This window comes from Lutjanus erythropterus, chromosome 5, assembly GCF_056507025.1.
Source record: "Lutjanus erythropterus isolate fLutEry1 chromosome 5, fLutEry1.hap2, whole genome shotgun sequence".
NCBI lineage: Eukaryota > Metazoa > Chordata > Actinopteri > Lutjaniformes > Lutjanidae > Lutjanus > Lutjanus erythropterus.
Genome location: NC_139321.1, coordinates 23,466,483 through 23,490,247, shown reverse-complemented (window position 1 = coordinate 23,490,247; position 23,765 = coordinate 23,466,483). Strand labels below are relative to the sequence as shown.

The following is a 23,765-nucleotide window of genomic DNA, read 5'->3' as shown; positions in this document are numbered from 1 at the left end:
TAATAAGTTACATATCTCAAAAAATGGATTTTTAAAGTCAAAATGACTGTATATTGACTTACTTATGTCAAAAGAATGAACTAGTATCTCAAAATAATAGGTACTAACTTATTATTCTGATAACATTTCTCATTATTTTGTGATTCTAACTCATTTATTTGATATAGGTAAATGTGAGTGTAAGTATAATACCTCATTATCATGACTTACATGACCTACTTTTTCAACAAAAAAATGGTGTAAATTTTGATCCCCTTTACTCATTTTAGTTTTCCAGATCCCTCAATACATGCACCTTTTCAGTGTTGAAATTTTGCTCCACATCACCCCTTTACAGATACATTCACCCTGTCAGATTTACTTTTCTTGCCACTGTTGTGTCCCAATATTTTGGCCTTTTTCCCTGACATACTCACATGTAAAGTGTAAAATTTTAGCACAATCTCTGTAATTATTCTGCCAAAATGACTCAGCGTGCAACTTCACCATAACCAGTAATTAGTTTTCCCCTCGCCATCTGTAATACTCACTAAAGTTACACACTCACGACAAAATGCTACTTTGACCAGTCAGTAGTCTGCTGTGTTTGTTAGCTTACTTTTATCATCTGAACTGAATCCAACAGAGACATTTTTTAACTTATTAGTCCTGTAACTTAATCACAAGACACCATATTTCATCTTCTTATGAAAACTATGTTAGCTAGGTATTGAAAATAGGGTTAAGCGACTGGATGAATATATTTTATATCGACGATGGGCTGAATTCATCACCAGTTGCGTTTTTCGGCTGGTTTTCGGGGTAATATTTCTCATTTTATTTTGATAATGCAGTGGTCTACAGAGTGACAGTTCTGCTCTGCAGCGTGCTCTCAAGGAGCAAGGATGTCATCAAACGCTGATTGATGGGCTGACAATGGTTGTTCGGAAAAATTGAAACATATCGCCCAACTCTTATTGAAAATCATACCATCAGGATTTCTTAATATCTGGTACGCCATACTACCTTTATACCACCTGAGCCTAGGTGTGTCATTAATAAAGGTAGATATTTATTGGGGGAAAAAAGCCGTCATGGTGGCTCAACATGAAAAGCTTTAAACGATCTCCTTAAATATTTGTATTTTGTTTAGTTCGTTTTGTTTTGTTTTTTTTGTTTTTTTTGTTCTTTTTGTTTGTCTCTGAAAAGAATTAAACTTGTTACTGTCACGAAGAGACCAAAAACAGCTTTGCATTACCTAAAGCAAACAGAAACACCTGGAACTGTTGGTGTGGTTTCATACCAGTCACAGTAGTCACTGGCTAAGTAAAGTGTTTACCCATGTAAAGCCAAGTCAAGCACATTAAGGCACTATCACGCATTTCATATATTCCATAAACCTAATTTGCTGTAATAAATAACATCAAATCTCCCCGTCTACAGCCAGTTTTGTGAAATTGTGCAGTCTCACACATCACCACTGGAGTGCACTCATGTTGTGGAAAAGATTTTGAAATTTGCCATACATGTCCACACTCAGAATTATTTAGAGCAAGCATATGTGTATTCTTCTTCTTTTCCTATATGTGAACTGTTAACATGACTACTTAAAGCTCAGAGTAAGAAGATCAGATGAGTTTTTATTTGGACTTATTCTCCTTTGGAGTTTCTGGCCTCTGAAAATGTATTTTTCTTCCATTTACTTGTTTGCAAGGGCGCTTTCTGCTGTGCTTCTGTGATGATATGAAATGAGACATGTCATCCAAACATATACTCGAGCCCTAATCCTTACTCTGTTTTCCTCTTATTTCTCTGATCCCTGGGGACGCACGTCTGAAACCAACTGGACATGAAAACTGAAAAAAACACCCAGTGTCTCACAAACCCTTGTGCTATAATGATATAAACACAGTGTCCGGGTCGACCAGGCTGCAGGAAACAGATGTAATGCATTTCTATATTTGTATGCTATCCACAGATGACACATTAAACCTCATGCTACATGTTATTTCAAGCTTACTTTCCTGTTATAGATGGGAGCTTTCAGTGTTTTTTAATGGTGTGTGCCGTCATGAAAAGCTGCTTCCTTTTGATGGGGAGCTGTAACACATTTACACATACTAGTGTGTTGAGTTGATAAGAAAACTGTAACTGTGATAAACACAGTGCTTAATATGCACACTAAACTGTTGTCCGTTTACAGCCTTGTTTATAGTCATTTTCATCTTGTAAAGCCCAATATCTCTGCAAAAGAGAATTCTGTTTGTTTTTAAATGTGCGTGTTGTGGACAAGAGACATTCCAGGGAAAGAGAGAGCATTATTCTGTAACTTGTGCTTGTTTTTCAAAGAAATGTAAATTTTGGTACTGCATTCTCATGTAATTGGATGAAAGGAGCTATTAACCTCAGATGCTTCCAACCATTACACCCTGTGAGGAATATCAGGCAGGATGAGTCATCATTACCAGACATACACAACCTCCTGACACCTATTCAGCAATGTGAGGACTTTATTATGATGGTTGTGGAGAGAAAGAAATAGTGTGTGTGCGTGTGTGCGTGTGTGTGTGTGTGTTCAATGGACCTGCAGGTATATGTGTATATGTCTTTAAGTCCGTGCCCACTGGTGTCTTTTGTGCCTTGGAAATCATCTTTACCTTTTGGACTCAGTGCCACAATGCTATCAGTTCTGGAGCACACATTTTTCTTCAGTTTTAAAAATTGGCTGGTAAAAGTTATTATATGGGTAGTAATGTCATCCACACAACAGTGGTTAATGCCAAATCTTTATTGTCAGTCAGTCCACATTATTGCACACAGTTCATTAGTTCTGAGAACACAAATATTGCTACAATGTCAAACCTAATTCAGCTGGAAAAGGTGGTCCAAGTTCAATTAGACAGTGAGGGAGAGGTCTGGAGATGTTTGAAATCCCAGATGAACCTCCTCTCAGTCTGCTGCCCATACATGGACACAGATTAAGGATGAAATACTTTATCAGCAACAGAGCATGCGGTTTCCTGTTTTAAAAGGTGAACAAAAGCATGTCTGTAGTCATTAGTAGTTTGTTGCATTGGGAACCAGTGATGTCTGATACGAGGCCAGCTGGCTTTAGATGGATATGTTTGAGGAGATCTGTGAATAGCACTGGACTGAAAATACAAAACTGCTCTTTTTAAAGGAGGTTGAGAAAGTAAAATTCATTATCTGGAATTAAATTGACTAGGTAAGATTGTAATATCTGCCCTCTGTCTGACTAGTGCTATTGTCTATATGTATTAATAAAGCACTGCTAGCTTTTCTGAACTGACTTGATAGGAACAAAATTAGAAAATAACAATTTGTGGGTTTTTTTGGGAGGTTGTGCGTGTTGGATGGGTGCAGTGACTCGTTTGTCTCCCATGAATTCTGGTAAACTTAAAGTGACAACAGGAACCCAAGACATAACTGTTGTAGGAATAGTCCTGCATACAACCCCCCAGATAGTCAAAATATTTAATGTTCAAACTGATAAACTTTTTTGGTTTGAATTTTATTCCTGCAACATGTTCCAAAAAAAGACTGGACATGGAGAACAAAAGACCGAAAAAGACGTGTAATGCTCAAAGGACACCTGTTTGAAACCTTTCGCAGGTAAACAGATTGATTGATAAGGTGATAGTATCATGATTGGGCACAATCCATAATATCCCTTAAAGTTTTAAAGTGAAAGCAATATATCTACAATATCCAGATGCTGACTTGATGCAAAGTGGAGAAGTATGTAGTGGTATCTGTCAAATAAAGGCAAAAATGCCCCAAAAATATTCCTGTATGCTGTAGTGTGAAAAGTCCACATTTCAAATTGTTTTTGGAAGTCATTGACATCCTGTTCTTTGGGGCTAAGGAGGAGAAGGACCATCCAAATTGTTACCAGTGCAAAATCAGTGTACTACTCCCCATGGCATGGGAAAGTTGCACATCTGTAAAGGCGCCATTAATGCCGAAACCCTTTTGACACTAAAACATACACACTTCAACCAAAATTTGCATGTTCAGATTTGAGAGAGAGAGAGATAAGAATGGCCCCTCCTTCACCCTGGTGAATTTTGGTATCTTTGGGCTGTTTCTTGCTCCTTTTACCATTTTTTGTGTGAGGTTAAACTAGACTTCTCCTGGCTGTATCTGTCTACAAACAGATGTGAGAGGGTTATCAAGTTTATTTCCCAAAACTCACTTGAGTTTTCCATGTATCATCTTTTGTTTGGCTTGACTTTCTCTTGCCGAGTCAACTGTGAAGGACAGACCCATAAGACTTAGTCTGACTGTGGTTAACTCCACTTATGACACTGCACGTACTATATATTGCCAATAAACAAAACCCTGAGGCTGGTGATGTTTCAGTCTTTATCAGCTGACGGACACAACACGTGTCCCTCAACTTAAATCCACTCTATCTGAAAATATTCCTTAAAGCACATTAATAACAGAAAAGAAAATAAATAATATGTTCCTACTTTCTTTTGCTTTGGGCTGTATCAGATGAGATTCTCAAAGGACATGGAGGCCCACAAGGACACTCACCTGAGACAGGCAGCCATGCATGGTGTGCAGTTATTATCCATCATAAGTATTGCAGTGAAAACGATCATAACCTCACAAAGTTTATTTTCAAGAGTTTCGAAAATAAGTCTTATCTTAGTTCCAGACATTTTTAAAGAACAGAATCTGTTGAGGAATTGAGTTCATGCCTCAAGGCATAAAACTGACTTTGCACATAGAGGCATGCATACTTTATTTCACCGAAGCATGTAAAAGAAATGTGATAAAAACTTGGAGTGCAAACTTTTACCTGGGAAATATCATAAGGTACAAAAATACCATTGTTCAACAACGTGCCTGAGAAGAAAAGCTAGATAACAGCAATAGATTCATCAGTCAGCATGAGGACAAGTAGGTTCAGTCTCACACAGGGGATAAAGCAAGAAGAGAGAGGAACTAAGTAAGACAGCTATATGTGTGAACTGAGGAGCAGACAATGACTTAGAGACAACTGTGTTTATCCCTTCCTGTCCCAGACTGTGACAAAGGTGACAGAGGAGTTAGCTAACACTCTGCAGTAGGTCAAAGGTCACATCTGCTGTCAAATCCTATTTAGCAGAGAATGAATAACACTTTAAAAAACATAGAGAGCAAATATCTTCTGGGGGAAAATGCTGTGTTCTGAAAAACACTGTCTTAATTGTTTGAGTCAGTTATTAATACCTCGAGACAGACTACTTGACAAATCTTCCATTTGCATAGCTCTACAAAGCTATAAACAAATACCAAAGTTGCGCATTGTAGGGACAAAGTTACAGTAGTTTTCAAGGGAGCAATAATGTGTCAAACTGCATGATTGATGGCTAGGTCATAATACTTATATTCAAAAATATCAGACAAATTGGAATGAAAAAGAAAACAGGTAGGCGGTGTTTAACAGCTGTGGATGAAGTGCCCAGTATATTATTAGCTATATACTGAAGATATCAAAGTAAAAGTCTGTGTTCCACAGAAAAGTGGCCCCTGTGACTGATGTATTACATTATTTGACTGTCATTTGACTTAAAACTTATGCCTCAAAGTTTAAGCATTTTACCAGTGATTCCTGTTTTAGGATTCGGGTCATGAGATTTTTGTTCCTTTAGAAGTTATTTAAAGGGCAACTCCACCGGCGTTCTTTTCAGGGTTTTTAAAATGAAAATTCCCACTCAAACTTTAGTAAAAAGCAGTGACATAGGTACCCTCCCCTTCGTGTGGTCATGTGGGGAAACGCCTCTAAAAGGGCTTGGGAAAATAGCATTTTGACGCTAACACATATGTACATTACCCCAACATTTGAATGTTTGGATTTGAATACATTAGAAACACTAAGTTACAGAATGACACAAAACCTGAAAAAATATAAATATTGAGCTGTCCTTTAAGTGAAACCATCTGAGAGGTTTTATAGGGGAAATCGCTGGTGGAACTCATAGACATCTGAAAGATGACAAGGAGCCACAACTTTTTTTAAGTGGTCACAAATCAATAAAGGTTGGTAGGAAAGGCAGGTAGGAAATCTAAAAGACCATAAAGGCCGACAAAGTAAACAAAACTCCAAAAGAAAACAGAAAAACACAGGGGCTGGATGCTTGATTGAAGAGGAAAAGACAAAAGACTAAAAACAGAGTGAAGTTTATCAGGATTGCGTGAAAATAAGCCACAATCAAGGAGGGCAAAAGACAGGCAGTAAAGCAACAGAAAAAAGAGGAAAACCTCAGAACATGACAACAGAAGCTTATCATATGTTTTTTAATGAGGAGGAGGCTGGGGACGTAGAGTCCAGTCAGTTGAGCCTGAGAAACAGGAGGCTGAGGCAGCACAGGCACTGAAGACTCCTGCAGCTCAGGATCAGTGGACGGGTAAAGGGGACTACACTGGTGACCACTGCAGCTTGGCACAAACAAAAGATGACTGCAGCAGACTGGGAACTGAGGACTGCACTAGCCCAGAATAGGGATATGGAGGAGGTTCAGGAATGAGTGACTTCTGCAGCTCAGGACCAGGAGATGGCTGCAGCATCAGTTGAAACAGGAGATGGCTACAGCACAGTTGGAGCTGGAGATGGCTGCAGCTGAGCTAAGACTGGAACTGGGGATGGCTGTGGCCCAGCCTGAACTGGCATTGGCGAGACCAAAGACTTGAGACTGGAACAGGTGTCCACTGGACCACTGTCTGCGAACCAGAAGCAAGTGAGCTGCAGGCTGACTCATGAACAGGCATGGTTTTGGCCAACCCAGAGACTTGGGTGACTCAGATGTTGTCTTGGCATCAGCCAACCAGGGGACTGGAGAGACATTCGCTGGTCCAGAAGCTCTCTTCATTACCCGGGGTACTGGGTAGTGATACCCTCATGTCACTGAGCAGTGGCGCCTCCATGGTGCTGGGAAGCTGTGAGGCACTGGGTAGCTGAGTCTCTGTGACATGTGGCAGCTGAGAACCACAACCACACATCGGCAACGGCCACATTTCTTTCTCAAAGGGTTTTAAAATGGTGGCTCCAGGACAGGACCAGGAAGGGAACTGGCTGGCTCTGTGCTAGCCCATTGGTCAAGTGGCTGGAAGCTTGTTGTGTGAGTATTGCCTGACTCTAGAGCAAGGTCTAACAGGAAGGAGACCAGAGAGCTAGATGATATGGTTATATATGGTTATGGATATGGTATGCTGCAGGTTCACAAATCTGAGCCTAATTGACTGGAGTGCAGGCCACGTTGAGGGCTAATTGCTAGCAAACTGGGAAGCCAATTGGAGGCAAAGGGCTGGATGCTAGCAAGCGGAGGTGCAGACAGGAAGCTAGCAGGTTGGGGTGAAGGCTGAAAGTTAACAAGATGGAAGAAAACTGGCAGAGATGCAGGCTTGGAGCGAGCAGGAGCTGCAGCAGCTGGAGGCTAGCATGCTTAGCAGCTGGATGATTTTGGGGGAACACTGAGAATGTAGCCTCAGACTTGAAAGACTCCCAGCAAACTGCCATCAGTCATGTGGCTAAAGCTGGGTACTCCTTGTGGACAGACAGAAAAAAAATGATCATAGAGCCACCATCAGGGTCACTGAGATGAATAAGGGGCTCAAAAGCAGGTAGCTGGAAAGTCTCTGCTGGATCCATGGCTGGTCAGTTAGTCCTGGCATGGTGTCAAGCAAGGTAATCAGAAATTCAGACCCAAGGACAGAGAGCAGATTGGACTGGTGAAGTTCAAAATGATTTAATAACAAATGAATCAATCACAAAAGGATTCCACTTTGGTCAGGGAGGAACAGATCCAAATCAGAAAACAGTCCAAAAGGCAAACAAAAATTCCAAAGCGGCAGTCAGGAAATCCAAATACCACAAAACAGACAAAGTCCAACAAACTAAACAGAACTCCAAAACCCTGAAAAATACTGGGGCTGGATGCTTGACTGAAGATAAACTAGCAACTAAGAAGGGCAAGACACAAGACTAAATACAGAGAGAAGGTAACCAGGGGCAGGTGAAAACAATCTGTACTCAAAAATGAAGGGAAAAAGATAGGTGGTAAAACAGCACAAACAAGAGATAAAAACAGAACTTCAACATAAAACCAAAATAAAAACCCCAAACCATGTCAATAGAAGACTATTATTGTTTTTTAAAATGTAAAATCTTAATGTGAACAGTAACTAGTAACCATATTTGTCAATATTTCCCTCTGAATTGCAGTGGGGAGTAAGTATCAAGTCGCAAAATGGATGTAGTCATGTAATTGGATGTACTCATGACTCATACTTGTGGTTCTAATCAAGATGCAAAATCCATTTCTTTCACATGAGATGACGGTGATGCTTGTTTTGCCAGGGTCACAGTAGTTTTTGGACACGGATGCTGGTGGGTAGTGCATTCCTGTGGTGATTATGGAGGATGGGACATGAGCAGTAGAGCCACAGGTTCATTGCCATACATAGCAGCATGGCAAGCAAAAGGGCTGAGCATCCCAAAAAAAAATCAGTCCACCAGATGGTAAGGGCAGAGAGTTTCCACTCATGGAAATGCGACGTGACAAGAGGCAAGAGAGCGACAGGTAGCAGAAGATAGAGAGCTTAAGTGAAACAACAGCTTACAGACCCTATAGGTGTCAGCTGTCAACACAGGAACTGGAAAGAGACAGCGAGAGATACAGGTCTGACAAAGTTAGACAGGGATGGGTAAAACAAGAACACTGCCTGAAAAGTATCCAACCATCACCTCCTTACATTTTTGTTTGCTGTCCACATCCATGTCATGCCCTTAAGCTGTTTAGACCATGCCTGCCACACAACATGCTTCACATTGGCATCGAATTCAGAACTGTGTCAGTCACCTGCTCTTTTTTTTCGCCGGCTGAGGACCCTAACAAGGTTCATTTGACTGGCAGAGCGTGCCAAGTCCAGAGACAGCAGAGGCTGATGGTGGACCAGAGCCCGATGACTCACTCTGCAATCTGTAACCCCAGACCTTTACAGTCAATACCCCGAACACTGATGGCTGTCATAACACTGGACAGCTATATACTGTAGCTGTGAACTATGAATGAATACAATGTCAGGAGACTGGACAGATATTTTGGTGTCCCCCATTTTGTAAACACCACAGGAATAAGGAGTGTATCGTGATTTTTAAGATGCCTTATTATGTTATAGTGCCTCTCTTAGGTATGGAGATTCATCTTGGTCTCTTGTAGTTGCTTGAATAAAGTACTTCTGAGAAATGTAGATGTAAGAAAATAAGAAAAAGTTTTTATAGCACAGAATTCATTTCATGGATGTCTGAGTGGAAACCTTGGTTAAACAATACATCTGATCTATAAAAAATTTCTTTAAAGATTCTTGATACAATAAAAGTATAGTTGACATAAAAGCCTGGATCTTAGTCTATGAAATAAAAAGGCAGTCCATTATTTTCTTTTATATGTACTGTTTGCAATAAAAGTTTGTCTTGTGGCTTTAATCTGTGATCTTTGGGAGGTTTTATATAGAAACTGATTTTCAACTAATGGGAAAAACACACGATTGAATCAATCATGATAAAAACTAAAGATAAAAAGACCAGAAATGGTCCTCTTTTCCATTCTTCAGGGTTTTTTTTATTCCTGTAAATAATGTGCAGCATCCGAGAGAGCAGCACTGTGTGCCAACAAAAATGCTCATGGTTAATAAACAGAGATGTTTTCTGCGATAATGAAAAGGCACAATTGCACTCTGCAGGCTGACGCAAAAATAACAGGGAACAGGGCCAAAGTCAAATTCAGAATGAATGCTCTAATGAGCACTTGGCCTATTGACAGGATGCAGAGGGATACCTAGAATACTAACAGGTTACTTTCAAAAGCTGGGGTGCGTTCAAGGCAGAGTAAAAAAAAAGTGTCAAATTGTGGAGATTAAGAGTTAACTACAATAGTTTTGAGGTAAATTGCTTCATTTTCACTGCTGCCACTTGAGAACAGGGACTGTGAAAACCACGTCCTCATTCAAAGTCACCCAACTGGTGTTAGAAAACTTTCTCTCAGTCATAGAGTCACAAGTGTGAAGGCTTTTACAGAAAGACAAAGAGAGTCTACAGCCATGCTGGCAGCTCTGTGCCAAATGCTAACATCAGCATGCTGACAAGCTCTACCTGGAAATGTCAATATGCTGATGTTTAGAGTGTATAACCATGTTCATCATCTTAGTTTAACATGCTAACATTAGCAAACTAGAAGAGTGCACTCAGTCGAGTGCAGATCTCAGCCAGGCAACTTCTGGTGAAGCACCTACTGCAATGCAACCACTACTGCTTGTACCAAGGTTAAGTTTAGAAATTCCCTCCAACCGCTCCCAACATATCACCTTCATGAGAAGAGGACAGACATGAGGTCACAGTGACTTTGATGTTTGACCACCAAATTATAATATTTTTATCCATGAGTTCAAGTGGACATTTGTGCAAACTTCTTGAGGCATTGCGTTCACAAGAATGGGATGACCCAAACAAAATTGTGAATCATATTGGTCCTTCAGCATACAGTCATGCATGTACATAAAAAACATAAGGGCTGTTGGTCCAATAGTAACACACACACACACACACACACACACACACACACACACACACACACACACACACACACACACACACACATGCAATTGCATGATCCCTTCCAGGCTTACACATTGCAGGGATCAAATTAGCACTAAACATTAAGTACAACTTATAGTAACTTATAGTATTGTCATTGCTGTTGAAATATTACAGTCTGGACTGAGTGGGTGAACCCACATAGCCATCTGTAAAGCCACACTACTAATGTGACAAATAAGAATACATCTTTTTATGATCTCTCTGCTCCCTGTTGAATCAGATCACAAACAAAACTGCATTAGTTTAGGGGTTCTCAAAATGCAGCCCGCGGGTCAGTGACCACCCTCAGAAATATTTGGTGCGGCCCCTAAATATGACATGAAATCCATGTACTGTTTTAAACATACCCTTTCAATACAATTCTACTTTACACTTTCAATTAGGGCCTGACCAATACTGGATTTTTGGGGCTGATGCCAATATATCAGGGAAACAATAAACTTTCCCCAGTATTTTTTATAACCATAAATAACTATATAAAAGGCCAATACCAATCAATAAAAACAATCATATAGACACATCAGACAACATATAGGCCCATCCCTATTTAGGCTGATATAGCTGTGATAGGCCAATATTAGGCTCTACTTTCAATAGCCCACATTTAGTACAGTACTTGTGCTCCCCTAACAAGTGTCTGTCAGGTAAGGAAGGACAACCTGTAGAAAGCTACATTATGTATGGAAATTAGTGTCAATTTAACTGTGTTGCAGGGATTACACATTACACACATTACACACAATGCTAGTGATGTATTTCAGTGGACAACTCAGCAGTTTAATCTGGAAGTAAGATGAAAAAATGCTGTATGGTTGAGGAGAAAAGGAGGTTTCTGGAAAAATGGATCAACTCTTACTTAATCCGACCTTGGAGGACAGATAAAGTAATATTTGCAAAACAGGTGTATTTGGTGCTTGAGGAACTTAATGTCAGATGTCATTATGAAATCAAATAATCACAAATCCTTGGAAAAGTTCTTGGATTTTATTGCACGGCTCTCTAATATATGATGACTCCCTAAATTAGCAGTCATCAAAGTTTTGAAAACCCCTGTGTTAGCATTAAGTGTTGTGACAGGGTGTTTGACTTGCCATGCCTGTGAGACAAATTAGAGTAGTGGCTTTCTAACAGCCATATGGTAGTGGTGCTACTGACAGTTGTGTTGTTGTTGTTGTACAGTGTTGATCCGCTGAGTTGTCTTCTTATACTTAATTACACTTCATTCATGACCAGATTCCTGACAAAGTACACAACTGTTTTTGTGCCCCATCCTCGGGTCCAATACTACTTTTTATGCTTAAGAACACCAGCGTTTTTCATTGATTTACCATTCATCAAACAATTATGTTCTTTCATGTGTAATTACAGCTTCTTTTGATCTCATTCTCAGCGTAAAAATACCCAATCTAAAAAATTAAGTTAATCACATAAGTAGAACATTCACAAACCGACTTGCCTCTATTCTACATCATCTGATAATTCATATTTAATAGTAAATCAAAATGACTAAATCATAATGTTTTGTGAGTCATCACACACCATAAGGACTTTGCTATACCTTACAGAGTAGCTAAGACTAAATAAAACTAAATAAGGCTTGATTTGCTTATGGCTCACTTTGTTGCCTCTTAGTCCACATCTATCTTTCTTATTTCTGAGCCATGGCCACCCGTCGACAAGGCAGTTAACCAAATCACACCACACATCCTGAGCATCAGCCACTTTTAACCAGCTACAAATGTGTTCTTGCCCTTGATACGAGGTGAAGGATCTAATTCACTGAAGTGTTTTTGCAGGAAGCCTATTCTCTCAGATCTTGGAAGTGAATTTTAAAAGCGCCTTCCTCTGCTGAATGTGTACACAACCATTACAGCTCTCTATCAAAGATGAAGCTCTTTTTACCTCATTCCAATTCAGAGAGCAGCTGATGAAACACGTTGATCAGTTCTGGTTTAAACGCATCCAAGGGCATAATGACGTACAGAAATGACATCATTTAAGTATTTGAAGTTACTAAAAAGAGCCAACATTGTTTTAAAATGTTTAAGTTAAGCAATTGCTGATATGTTTAATACCCTATGAGCCTCAACCACTTCCTTGGTAAAAAGCCACCCCGAACTGCAGCTGAAGTATAATGCGAGGTGAAGGGAATGCAAAAACCACTGCAAATGTGCTAAATTCGATTCCCCCATGAGAGTTAAAGCATGATCCAGTGCCCTTCAGGGTGGCCCAGCATTCAAGACGTGACGAAGTGATGATAATGTGATGAAGTACCCTCTTGGGTGCCCTTCTAGTGAATGAAACACAATGTATTGCCCTCTGGTGCCTTTCCAGTGAACAAAACTTGATGCAGTACCCAATAGAGTGCCCTTCCAGTGGAGAAAATGTGATGCTGTGCCCTCTAGGCGTTCATCCAGTAGAGAAAACATGATAAAGTGCTCGTGTGCAAAACATAATGTAAATAGGCAATAGTTCCCTGTGTGTTTTCATTGCAGAGTTGTAGTAGTTGCTGTACTTCAAGTCACAAAAATGGGTCATGACTCTCAGCACGCTGGTGGACCACTGCATACAGCTGATGCCCTTTTTATGTCTTTCGCCCCTACCCCTCTGACAGCCTGAGTCCGCCACTGAGGGGACGTGCTGACATGTGTGACCTTCAAGGCTTCATTAATCCAGTCACCCTCTTAAATTCCAGTGCGGTTTTGTCTAAACCTGTGGAAAAATCTGAGGGAAATCTTGTTTGTTTGGGACACAACAAAGGTCAGCAGTGATGTATTTATCCAGACCCGCCAGGCCTACTGACAGCAATAGCAACACTAGAAGAAGGTGGGAGATGTGGAGAGATGTGCGATCTCTGAAAAAAGAACATGTGAATCACAGTGTGGCTGTGACACAAACACAAAGAGTCCGCTCCCACTCCCTTGTACGCTTCTCCCACAAGTACACAGATCCACAAGAGCCAAGGATCCTGTAACACACACACACACACACACACACACACACACACACACACACACACACACACACACACACACACACACACACAAATAATTCTACATATATAGTATGTAAGTAATTATCCCAGCTGAATTTCTGCAGGTTGAATTCCCTGAAGAAAATGTTTACTATAAGAAATCACCTGCAACCTGAGATGAGGTTTTCACACACACCACCTCAGGCCATTTATTCCTGGAAGGTTACATAACGCAGCAGTGGGTTCTGCTCACAACCAGCCTAAACAGCCTCCTTAGAAGAAAACAGGAAGGTAAGAGGATTGAGGCAGCGAGAGAAACACAGCAATCAGTCCCTCCTGTATATGGCTGCCCTCTCAGAGATCTTTTCTTTGTATCTACACAGTCTTGTATGGCCAGTAAACACTGCTATCAGCACCATCACATGTCAGCATACCATATTTTTAGAAGGCCTCTGCCCATGAAGGCTAAGCAGAGCTGGCAACCTGTCTTGTTAGTCTCCTGCAAGCCTAGATGTATATGACACACTTTTGGTTTTAGGTGAGCTAAGAAGCATCCACAAATAAGAGATATGACAGTGAAATGGTGTTCAGCAGGCATATTAATAATCACTGCTAAGCTAATGAGTAATTTCTGGGGGCAGCAATTATCCTAAAACCACATTACTCAAAACATGACCTGCTGGCAGCGGGACAAGTTGTCAAATCACAGTGCGTATCTAATGATTGATGAGTTGACGTGATTAAGGCCATTCAAGTAACTCGGTAAACATTCGTGCGGCTCCCAATGTGTCTGTGGTTTCATAGCGCTTCTAATATTTTAAAATGTTACATTAAATGAAGCTGGCATTTGCGTCACAGAGGGGTCATGTGTGTCACAAAGATGTCAGACATGTAACATGCTGAATAGCTGATGAGATTTGTTTGTTAAATGATGTTTTCAACTCTCAATTGGAAACTTAATTGGTTGATGAGGGATTTGATTTGTGTAATTTCTTCATTTGTGGGAAAACCTTTAGCCAGACAGAGGCAGGGGACCTCAGGACGGGCATGTCGGCATATCCACCCCTCATTAGGTGTGACGACGGCATCATAACAGGAAGCTGGATCCGAAGTGACAGGATGCTGGGTATTGTTGTTTTACTCAGAATAGAAAGTACGGAAGCCGGGGAGGAACATGTGCATAATTATTTTTCATATTTAATTTTCCTGAGATCACAAAATATTGTTTTTTGCGATAATGTCAAAATTGCATGCATTTTTTTTCTCTATTTCTTTCTTTCTTTGAAATATATTGTCCATGTGCAGCTCCTACATGCATATGTATATTTTGTGATGTGTATGAAATGAAGGAAGATGTGTGGGTGTGTAAATGCATTACCTCACAATACAAAGCATACTGAAAGGTTTCTAGAGTGACTTTCATGTTTCAAAGATATTTTAAAAATGTGTTATGTAACTGTAAACTCTTAGCAAATTGTGGATGAGACAACAACATTGTGGAGACAATTTTGTTCTTTATCTCTTCATCATTTGTCTGCAAAGTTTTGTGTAGAAAGTGAAGCCAGTGCACAAAGCAGACAGAACAGTTTGTTGTTGCTTTGATTTGATTTTGTCAACAACTGCAAGCAAAAAATGTTGCATAATTTCTGTTTTAGCTGTGGTGAAAGTTAAAAGATTTTCAGTCACACAGTACAAAGCCACTTTATGTATATTTCACTTTTTTTTTTGTCTTTGTCTGGTCTGGTCTCTGCTTTGAAATCAAACTATACAGTTGTTAATGTCAGAGGTGGATGTAGAGGGTTGGCAACTAGGGTGGCAGGTGTCATCAAAAGTTGTGGCTGGATTTAAATTTAACTCTGAAGAGTGAGTGAAGGCAGCTGCCTGCATGGCCAAGTATTTAATTTAATGATCTGTTCTAATCACATTTTATGCTAAGTGACCTCTGACTTCTTATGTTGATGACAACCAGTGAGATCACCACTCCTGGCCCCTGGGGTTTATGCCATTTCCTTTCAATAGCAGCAGCTGTTATGAAAATAACTCAGTTTGCCTCATTATATTCCCTCTGTAGAAAGCTGATAAATTTATTAACAAAACTCCAGTCTTTGGTTTAAATTTGAGATTGTCTACACATTTGTCATATGCATAAATGATGTACTTGTAATCTAATACATACAATGTAATGATCTGTTCTCGTCACATTTTAGGATTACCGTCAGTGAAAATGGACATGTATTTGGAAAAATTTTAGAAGATTTGAAACTAAAACAATTTGTTTTTTATTGCCACCTTTAAATGTTTCAAGGCTTTGTGTATGTGCCATAATAATGTAATACTTTTGAGTTAAAATATTTTTATTTGGGGGCTTTATTATTTTTAATAATGTGATTGTTTGCAATTAAATTGGTATATTTTCTCCCCTTAAAGTCTCCATGCCATCCTCTTGAGACCCCATGAATATTCCCCTCGATCCATCCCTGCTTAATATCCATTTAATGTTAAAAAGAAATACAATCAAACAGAGGAAATTTGAGTAATTGCATCTTCCATTGTAGGCTTGAATAACACAACAACTCATTTGTATTAATTACAGTTGTATGTTGTTTCTTGGATCCCCCTCAGGTCCTACAGTCAGACACAACAAAACTCTGTTTTTCTGCTTGTATAAAGAGCATGTTTGTGTTGGAAGATGCTGGTCACTGAGGTCATTGTTTTTTTCTGTTTTTATGCAGCAGGTAGAGCCTTCAGGGAATGTCTACACAGCACTGATATATGGTGACAGTCACCCTTTAGATGATCTTCATTGTTTTTTATATTCATCCTGCACGGGGAGTGAGATCATAGCAAGAGAAAGAAGCAAGGGAACAGAGAGGGAAGCGAGATAGGCTGTCCAAAATCCTCCTCCACCTCCTCCTCCAAATCTACCTCTCTGTTTCGTCTCATTGCAGCCACTAAAAGATGTTCCTGCTGAGCCTCCAGACAACTCACTTTCAAGGATGAACACGTGTTCACACAGCACACATACACCAACATTAATGCAGGGATCCATCGAACAGCTTTAGCTGGACTGCAAATCCCAGAGTGACAGGCCTCCAGCAGATGCCATTTGCTTTACAAATAGATTTTTTTAATGAAAAATTAGTGAAGTGCATCTGGTGAGCAGAGCTACAGTCTGCTGTTGAGCTCAGCAGTGATTTTATATGATACTTTTATTTCACAGTGACCCCTGACTAGCTGTGTGTGTGAGTGTGTGTGTGTGTGTGTGTCTTTTTGTATCACTCCTGACTGGTAAATATCTTCTGGCTGCTGCATACATGTTATATAACTAGACGTCCAGAGAAATGAGATGCAAGCCTCTCAGTAGCAGGTATTATGGTCACCTCCATGTGCCTGCACAGAACAATTCCTGATTACAGTGTTGGAACAATGGAAATGCATAAAGATGTACCTTATACTGAGTATATACCTGATACTGTTCCTTCACACTTCCATATAACCTACTGGAAGTCTTGGGAAATGCTTATATTTAAGCATTATGTAAGAGCCATAGGAATAGAAAAAAGAGGGGGGCATTTGTTCTAACTTTGTGTCTGGGCTGCCATAAAATTTTAGGGTGATTGAATTTGAAAAGACAAGTTGACATTCAAAACATTTTTTTTAGTCGAATATACTTGATCTGAATTTAATTGTACTTGACAAAATATGTTCAATAAGCTCAAGATATTAAGTTGAACCAACAACTCTTCAGTCACACTGACACACATCAGAAACAAGTGGGATATCATTTTACATTTTATCACACAAAGAACCTACAGTCTCAGCTGTGTTTTAGAGACACACAGCAAGATTTCATCATGTGTGTTTTCTTCAAACTATGAAAAAAGAAGGGTCACAGGAGAGTTTTAGCTCTCAAACAGTGCGTGCTGGGAAGTCTGCTAAATACTGGGCATGTTTTCATAGAAACTTAATTTAATGACTTGATTGAACTCTGTAGTGTACATTCATTCAACTCATCATTTCAAGTCAAAAGACTTCAAGTTAGAATAACTCTGCTCATAAGTTCTGAAGTGCTCTGAAAATAAATATTAGACATTTGATTCACTTGAATAAATAAGACTTGTATATTTATGTTAATGAGAGAAAATTTGTTGATTCCACTAAATTTATGCATGATTTTTTACAGTGTACAGAGAACCGAACCAACTCTGTTTATTAAATTTAAATCACAAAAAATTAAAGAATTGGTTGACTTCAAAATGCCTCAAATCATGTATGAAGCATAACATCAGTTATGCTTCATACAATATACAGAGGCTGTTTGAAATGAAACACTAAAAGTCACTGCATTGCAATCAAAAGAGTTACTCTATGGAATAAGTGTAGAAGAACAAAAAAGGAAAAACAAAGGAAAATATTTTTGATTTTGGGGTGAACTGTCCCTTAAAGTAGTTGATTCCACAAAATTCCTGCACGATTTTTTATAGCCCATGAAAAATGAATCACTAAATTTCACAAATTTCATCAATCAATCACTGTTGCATGATGAAAGCCTTTTTACTTTGAACACTATGGCCTCCTAATTGGCAGCCCTGCAGTGCTGATAAAGTTCAGAGAAACCTCCCGCTGTGCTGTTTGTCCTCCATCTCCATCCATCAGTGACTCTTGATGGCCATGACACCCGAAACAGCACCGTCAGGGGCATTGGGACGTTTTAAAAATAAAAAAATAATCATTTGTAATGATTACACTGGAAAGCAGCAGTGGTACATTTTGTTCTGCAATACAACGCAAGCCAGTCGGTTTTTTCCTCCTTGCTCTCCTTACATGCTGAGACGTGTAATGCAGAGAAAAGTTAAATATTAAAATACAGAAAACAACAAAGTGTCGGTGTATGAAATCAAACACAACAAGCCCAGGGGCTCGCCTCGGGAAAACACTTCCACTTTCAAAGACATCTCAAATCCAACTGTCTAAACAATGCTCCCGCTCTCTCTCCCTCACTACACCCCCCCTTCTCCTCTTTAAGTTAGAGAGGGGCTGATGGGCTGGTCCTCGGAGTGATGTCACCTCACTCCTGTGTGGGCATTCATTCCACCAGCAGTGTGCGTCTCCAAAGCGATGCTGCTGCTCTCCAAAACGCCAGAGAAGCATTTTTACGCACGACAATTTGACAGCAAAGGAATAACTTTACTGGTGCACTGTGGACTCCGTTCGTCTCACAGATATTTTCGGAGCTCTGTGTGTCTGTCGGGACCATTTGTTGGACCTGTGATGATGTGATGGATTTGGCATGCGAGGAGCTACATTTGTGCAGGGTCTCTGTTTGTGTTGACCAGGAGCGTTACGCACAATGTACCTCCATGCGTTAGAGGAGTTAGTCTGAGCTGTTTTAGAAGGGAAACGGGTGCAACACAATAAACATGATACGAAAGGACAAACTTGAGCCAGAATGGATTTAACCCAGTTAAATCTGTTGGCGGAAAACGTCTCTAACGATGAGAACAGCACGGACGCACCGCTCGCTCTGCCACACACGGAGGCAGCAACTGCGCTCATCATCCTGGTGGTTACTGTGATCATTTCTGTGACTATTGTCGGGAACGTGTTGGTGATTGTAGCGGTGCTGACCAGCCGGGCTCTCCGTGCGCCCCAGAACCTTTTCCTGGTCTCTCTGGCCTCAGCGGACATCCTGGTGGCCACGCTGGTCATCCCCTTCTCCCTCGCGAATGAGGTGATGGGGTACTGGTACTTTGGGACTACTTGGTGCGCCTTCTATCTGTCTCTGGACGTGTTGTTCTGCACCTCATCTATCGTGCACCTGTGCGCCATCAGCCTGGACCGCTACTGGTCCGTGACAAAAGCGGTGAGCTACAACCTGAAGCGGACACCAAAACGCATCAAGTCGATGATCGCGGTGGTGTGGGTAATATCTGCTGTCATCTCCTTCCCTCCTCTCCTCATGACCAAACACGACGAACGGGAATGCCTGCTGAACGATGAGACCTGGTACATCCTCTCCTCCTGCCTGGTGTCCTTCTTCGCTCCGGGTCTCATCATGATCCTGGTTTACTGTAAGATCTACAAGGTGGCCAAGCAGCGCTCCTCCACCGTGTTCGTGGCCAAGAACGGTCTGGAGCGGCAGCCCTCTCAGTCCGAGACCTGCTTCGTCAGGAAGGACCGCTTCGAGTTGGAGAGTCCCAGCAGCCAGAGCTCCGGCAGCCACCAGCAGAGGCAGGGGGAGCTGGACGACATCGACCTGGAGGAGAGCTGCTGTCCGTCGGATACCAAATCGCGCAATCACCGCTTCACCAAGCGGAGGAAGGTGGAGGGGTCGGACTGCTGCCCTCCTCAGAACTGCCGGCTCTCCTGGGCTTCAGCTCGGGCGTCACAGCTCTACCCGGAGCAGAAGAATCCAGCTGTGCGCCAACAGCTGGCCGCGGCCAACAAAACCAAAGTGGCCCAGATGCGAGAGAAACGTTTCACCTTCGTGCTTGCGGTGGTGATGGGGGTGTTTGTGTTGTGCTGGTTCCCTTTCTTCTTCACTTACACCCTGCATGCCATCTGCAGAGACAGCTGCTACATTCCTGGCGCACTTTTCAACCTCTTCTTTTGGATTGGCTACTGCAACAGTTCTGTGAACCCCATCATATACACTATTTTCAACAGGGATTTCAGGAAATCCTTCAAGAAAATAATTTGCAGAACTTCTAAACGCACATAAACACAGACAAATCTGTTTTCGCTTCACTCACACAAGGAATTAAACTATTAGAACTCATTATTTCCCCTCCCTGAAATCATTTAAATGTAACTCATATCGGAAAAAAAATGATCCAGTGTTGTGTTAAAAGTCTATGAATAAAATGTCAAGTTTAGCAAAACAAAAGAAAAATAATTTCAGTGTTTCAGTGTTTTCAAACTTGATGCAAGCGTCAAACACAGTCAGTTATTTCATCATTAGACATAAAGTTGTAATATGTAGGTCACTGTATAATGCGTCCTGCAAACCTGCACCTTTGAATAAGAAATCCCTGTATTGGATCAATCTTTTATGCTGCAGCAAGCAGGAGGAAGGAGCTACTTCAGAGTGGAATTGAAGTCATGAATGCAGCTGGATTCCAGCGCTGGCGGCTGGTTCACAGTGGGTGTTTTGTGTTGAGATAAATAGAAGATTAATCTCCACCATCTCTAAGATATGAATATAGGGAGAATGGAGGGAGGAATCTTCCCTCAGAGTGTGTGTCATGAAAAAAAAATCTAATTAAATCCTACAGATGATTTAAAGGAGGTTGATCATCAAGTGCAGATGATTGCATGGTTGAAATGTTTGGCATGATCACAGGTAATTCAGATACATGCACTTATCTTTGCTGGCTACAGCGAGGCTCTCAGACATTTCTTATCAGTGAACCCCCAGACTTACATAAGAGTCTAATCTTGCAGCCCCTCCACACCATTACACCACCTCACACCAGAACAATGGCCAGCTGGGGCCTGAGTGTGCTAAATCTATTGGATAAATCTGTGTGTTTCATTGCAATAACTCACAATAGCCCAGTGTTTTGTCAGCAAATATTTAAACCCTGTGACACCACAATTCTGCTGTACGACCTGAGTTCAGAGGTCAGATCTGGGTTATATTGTCCAGCAAATATGACTTTCATTGTGTTGTAAAATTCCTATTTTTATAAATCTTACAAATACAATGGTAATGGGAGGGTAGGGCTGCATAATATGGTAAAAAAAAAAAAAAGCAATTATTTTGACAGTAGCTCCCCCAACTTCTGAAAAAACATGAAGTTCTAAATAAAGTGTAAATGACATGTGCATCAATTGTACCTTTAGATTGATGCAAATCAGAAGAGTCTTAGTGATGATGTAACTAAAGTTTTTACTGGAAAAAATAAGGCACAACCATAAAACACTTGCTTTTAGAGTTTGGTTTAACAGTCCATTTTAAAGACTGCTGTTAGCAGAGGATATTTTAATGGTAATGGTAATGGACCCACCAAACTGCTGTTTTGTCATGTTTTAAAACTGAAGGTTCTGCAATTTGTATATTCCACATGGCCATATCGCGATTTTGATAATATCCTGATTAACTATGCAGCCCTAGGGGGTGAGAAAGGCGAGAAAAGCAGAGTCCAGGAGATTTTTACTGATTGTCACATTCCTGAACATGCCAGAGAGGAAGGATGCTCACGTGACCCCAGCAAAATACAGTCCTGCATCCTCTATCTTAAAACCAACATCTCTGGACACAGTCGTTGTAGGTATAGAGCTGGACTTTCATCCAGCATCAAATCTCTCTGGTTCAATAAGAGAGCTTAATATCCACGAGCCAAGCCTCAGGCTGTAATCCTCTGCTTTATAAAGCTTTATCATCAGAGGAAAAGTCCTGCGAATTATGACTGCAACTCTCCTCTAACTTCCTCCAGATATATAGAAATAATTCACAGCAGGAAGAAGTTTTGAATGTTTATGTTAAAAATATATAAAGCACAGCACCCTTTCCATATTGTGGTCTGGTCATGATGCATCTGGGATATAGTGTATAAAATGTGAAGGTCTGTGCTTCTCTGGGAAAGCTCTGCTTTAGTGAGAAGACGGCTGACCAGCTCCATATCAGCCTATTGTCTGCAGGGGGTGCTGGGAGTAAATACACTATTTATATCCTCTTAGGAATGTCTTCAAAGCACTCCTACGGCTCACTGGCGCCTTTCCAAAGATAATCACTCTGTTTGAAGGGTGTCATGCTTAAAAAGAATTTTAAAAAAAAGTTCAATGAAGTGGTTTTTTAGTCAAGTGTGCCCATATTCATGAGGGTGTTGTTAAAATATCATCAAGGGAAACAAGAGTGAAGGTGGTTGTTTCCACTGCTCCTGACGTGGTGCGGCACCATTTTATTCATGAACAGAATTAGACAGTCTGAGAGAGAGAAGAGCGGCCAGCGTGAGGAAGGAAGCTGCATCTCACAGGGATTGACAAACTCTTGAAACAAATGAAATGTCTCGGCCGAGTCACACTCACAAGAAGAGGTAGAATTAGCTTCCTCATCTTCATCTCACCAGGATGAAAAGTGATGTTAATTGGGACACATGTAACCAATGGGATGCTGTTATTTGCATGTTATATATTATATGTAACTTAATTTCTCAGGAGAGCACGGCCGTCACTGTTTATGCCTGTCACATTATCTGAGGATGAAGTGTTTACATGAACACTCACATGTAATTTTCTCCCTGATAGTTTACTGATTACTATCAGTCATTACAAGACATGCAACTCCCTTGTTAGATCTCACTTTCCAATTCAATTATCTTTCTAATCAACTGCTCCACTGCAATGTAATTTCTCAAGGCATGTCTCCTCACACACTTCAGCTCTGTTGCAGCTTTTGTTTCATTTGAGTCCAAATCGAGAGATGCCATGTTATTATCTTCATTTTCACATGAAAAAATACTTGACTATTCATGAGATAAATGCTCTGCTAATTGCATTTTAATTCAAGATTTGAAAACAAAGAGAAGAACTCCTGCACACTTTCTTCCACACTGCTGAATTATTTTATTAGGTTACAATGTTTTCGGACGTTTCATCAGGTATGAAGGCAGCATGAAACCACTTTTATTAATATATACACATAGGAGCTGACTCAGTGATCAACATAGTAAAAAAAATCACACAGGAATGTAGTGGAATCATCAAATCTCTTCACATAAACTTAGACAAAATTTACAAGTTTTATTTAGTGAACTAAACTTGAAATTTCTAAAAAAAAATTCAGAACACAGAACTTAGAGTTCATCTAATTTAAGTTCTTTTGACTTGAAATGATGAACTAAATTTATTGAAATGTAAAAAGTAAGTAAGTAAGTTACAGTAACTTTCTAAAGAAATGATCAGCAGACTTCCCAGCATCCACTGTATGAAAGGTAAAACTCTCCTGAGACGCTACGGTTACTTGTTTTTAAAATAATGATGTGACTCATGATGAAGGTTAGTACTGAATTCAGTCCCGACACCCAAACACTTTTAATTTAATGAATGCACTGGGAGCAGTTTCACTTATTGTCTTTGTGCCGATGCAGGAACAAAGCTGTTCCACCAGGAGCAGCTGAAGCTGTGAACTGTTTGTGTTAA

General features: G+C 40.4%; 1 protein-coding gene across 1 annotated transcript; it reads left to right on the top strand.

Moving 5' to 3' along the window:
* The first annotated feature begins 18,042 nt into the window (after positions 1-18,042).
* Positions 18,043-21,681, top strand: adra2db (adrenergic, alpha-2D-, receptor b). Its single transcript, XM_084719287.1, has one exon. The coding sequence runs from the start codon at positions 19,072-19,074 to the stop codon at positions 20,341-20,343; it is 1,272 nt and encodes a 423-aa protein (XP_084575413.1). The 5' UTR covers positions 18,043-19,071; the 3' UTR covers positions 20,344-21,681.
* Positions 21,682-23,765: the final 2,084 nt, after the last annotated feature.